The 1,374-nt window shown below is 53.9% G+C and overlaps 1 protein-coding gene across 1 annotated transcript; it reads right to left on the bottom strand.

The window, feature by feature from the left end:
- On the bottom strand, window positions 1-1,101 carry LOC135384809 (uncharacterized). The gene is made up of 2 exons (XM_064613994.1): window positions 766-1,101; window positions 1-672 (listed from the first exon to the last, which is right to left on the bottom strand). The coding sequence occupies exons 1-2, from the start codon at window positions 1,099-1,101 to the stop codon at window positions 1-3; spliced, it is 1,008 nt and encodes a 335-aa protein (XP_064470064.1).
- Between the last annotated feature and the right edge of the window lie 273 nt (window positions 1,102-1,374).

Below are 1,374 nucleotides of genomic sequence, written 5' to 3'. Positions count from 1 at the left end.
TCAAACTGTGTTATTGAGCCATGTACGACGGTAGTAAACAGGAATTTTGGAGCCGTTTACTGCTGTGAGATACATTATGGGCGTTCTGCTTCTGTCGGATGGTGAGCCCGGAAGGACGCTGACCTCGGCTCCAGTATCGACAAGGAAATTGTGCTTGCCGCACCGATTCTTGATGAAGAAAAGGCGACCTTGCCGTATGTGATGGGGCTTCCGGTCGCCGCAAGTAACCCCCGGCGTAGTTTCCCTGCCATGCACTCGGGGATTCGCATCGCCGAGCTCTGCGACCGAAACGGCTGTGGAACCAACAAAGGTGGCGTCGGCGCGTTGCGGCGAAGTGGGAGGAGTTGGGGAACGTGCGGCACGACGACATTGAGTAGAACGGTCTGGGCCTGAGGAAGTGCGGTCGCGGGGTCCGGATCGCTCGAGTATGTCTGCAATGTGGCGGACTTCTTCCCGTAGCGAGGCCAGGTCAGAGCTTTCCGCTGCCGACACAGAGGATGCTTGCTGTGACTGGTGCTGGGAAGGAGCGCTTGGTGAAGATGAAAAGTCATGTGTGCCTTCAAGCGCTGACAGCGCAGACGGGTTGCACGAGTCGAAGAACAGCTCCATTGCCTTATCCGCTCTGGCAGCTAATGACACAATATCTGTCTCTTCCGTAACAGACAGTGCCAGCTGGACGGCATGAGGAAGTTTTGAGAGGAAGAGCTCACGAAAGAGCTTGTCGTCAAAAGGAGCGGTTCCAAGGATTTGTTACATGTATCTGACGAGCTGTGAAGGTTTGTGGTCCCCCAAGGGCTCCTTTGAGAAGAGCTCGTGCAGCCGCTGACGATCGGACGGAAGAACTCTGCTGATGACAGCACGCTTAAGGGCGTCGTAGGGATCTTCTAATGGAGGTGAGCTGATGACGTCGCTGACCTCGAGTAGCACGTCCTCGGAAAGGACAGACAAGATGTGATGGTAGCTAGTCGATAGGGAAGTGATGCTGCCTAATGCGAATTGCGATTCCGCCTGTTGAAACCATAAGTCGGGGCGGGACCGAATAAATGGTGGCAGACGGATAGCGAAATGCCCAACGCGGGCCGCGGTAGGTGAACCTTCCATGTTGCAGTTCGAATCGTTCGGGTCACCACTTTAGAGACAGAGAGCCTGTCCGGTTTGGTGAAGCATCAGCGAAGAACTGAGCTCATGATTTATTGCTCGAGCTGACAGCATCAGCTGTCCTCGTCTTCACCACATAGACAACATGTCGGATCTCATTAAATCAACATTGGAAATCAACATTTCTCATTGACGCCCACTAAACCAAGTCGTTGAATTGGTTCCTTACTTCGTTGATGTGGTCTTCGCCGCACAACACGGCGGAGTCCGGTTTCG

This window comes from Ornithodoros turicata, chromosome 2 (genome assembly GCF_037126465.1).
Source record: "Ornithodoros turicata isolate Travis chromosome 2, ASM3712646v1, whole genome shotgun sequence".
Lineage (NCBI taxonomy): Eukaryota > Metazoa > Arthropoda > Arachnida > Ixodida > Argasidae > Ornithodoros > Ornithodoros turicata.
This window is presented reverse-complemented; position numbering and strand designations above follow the sequence as displayed.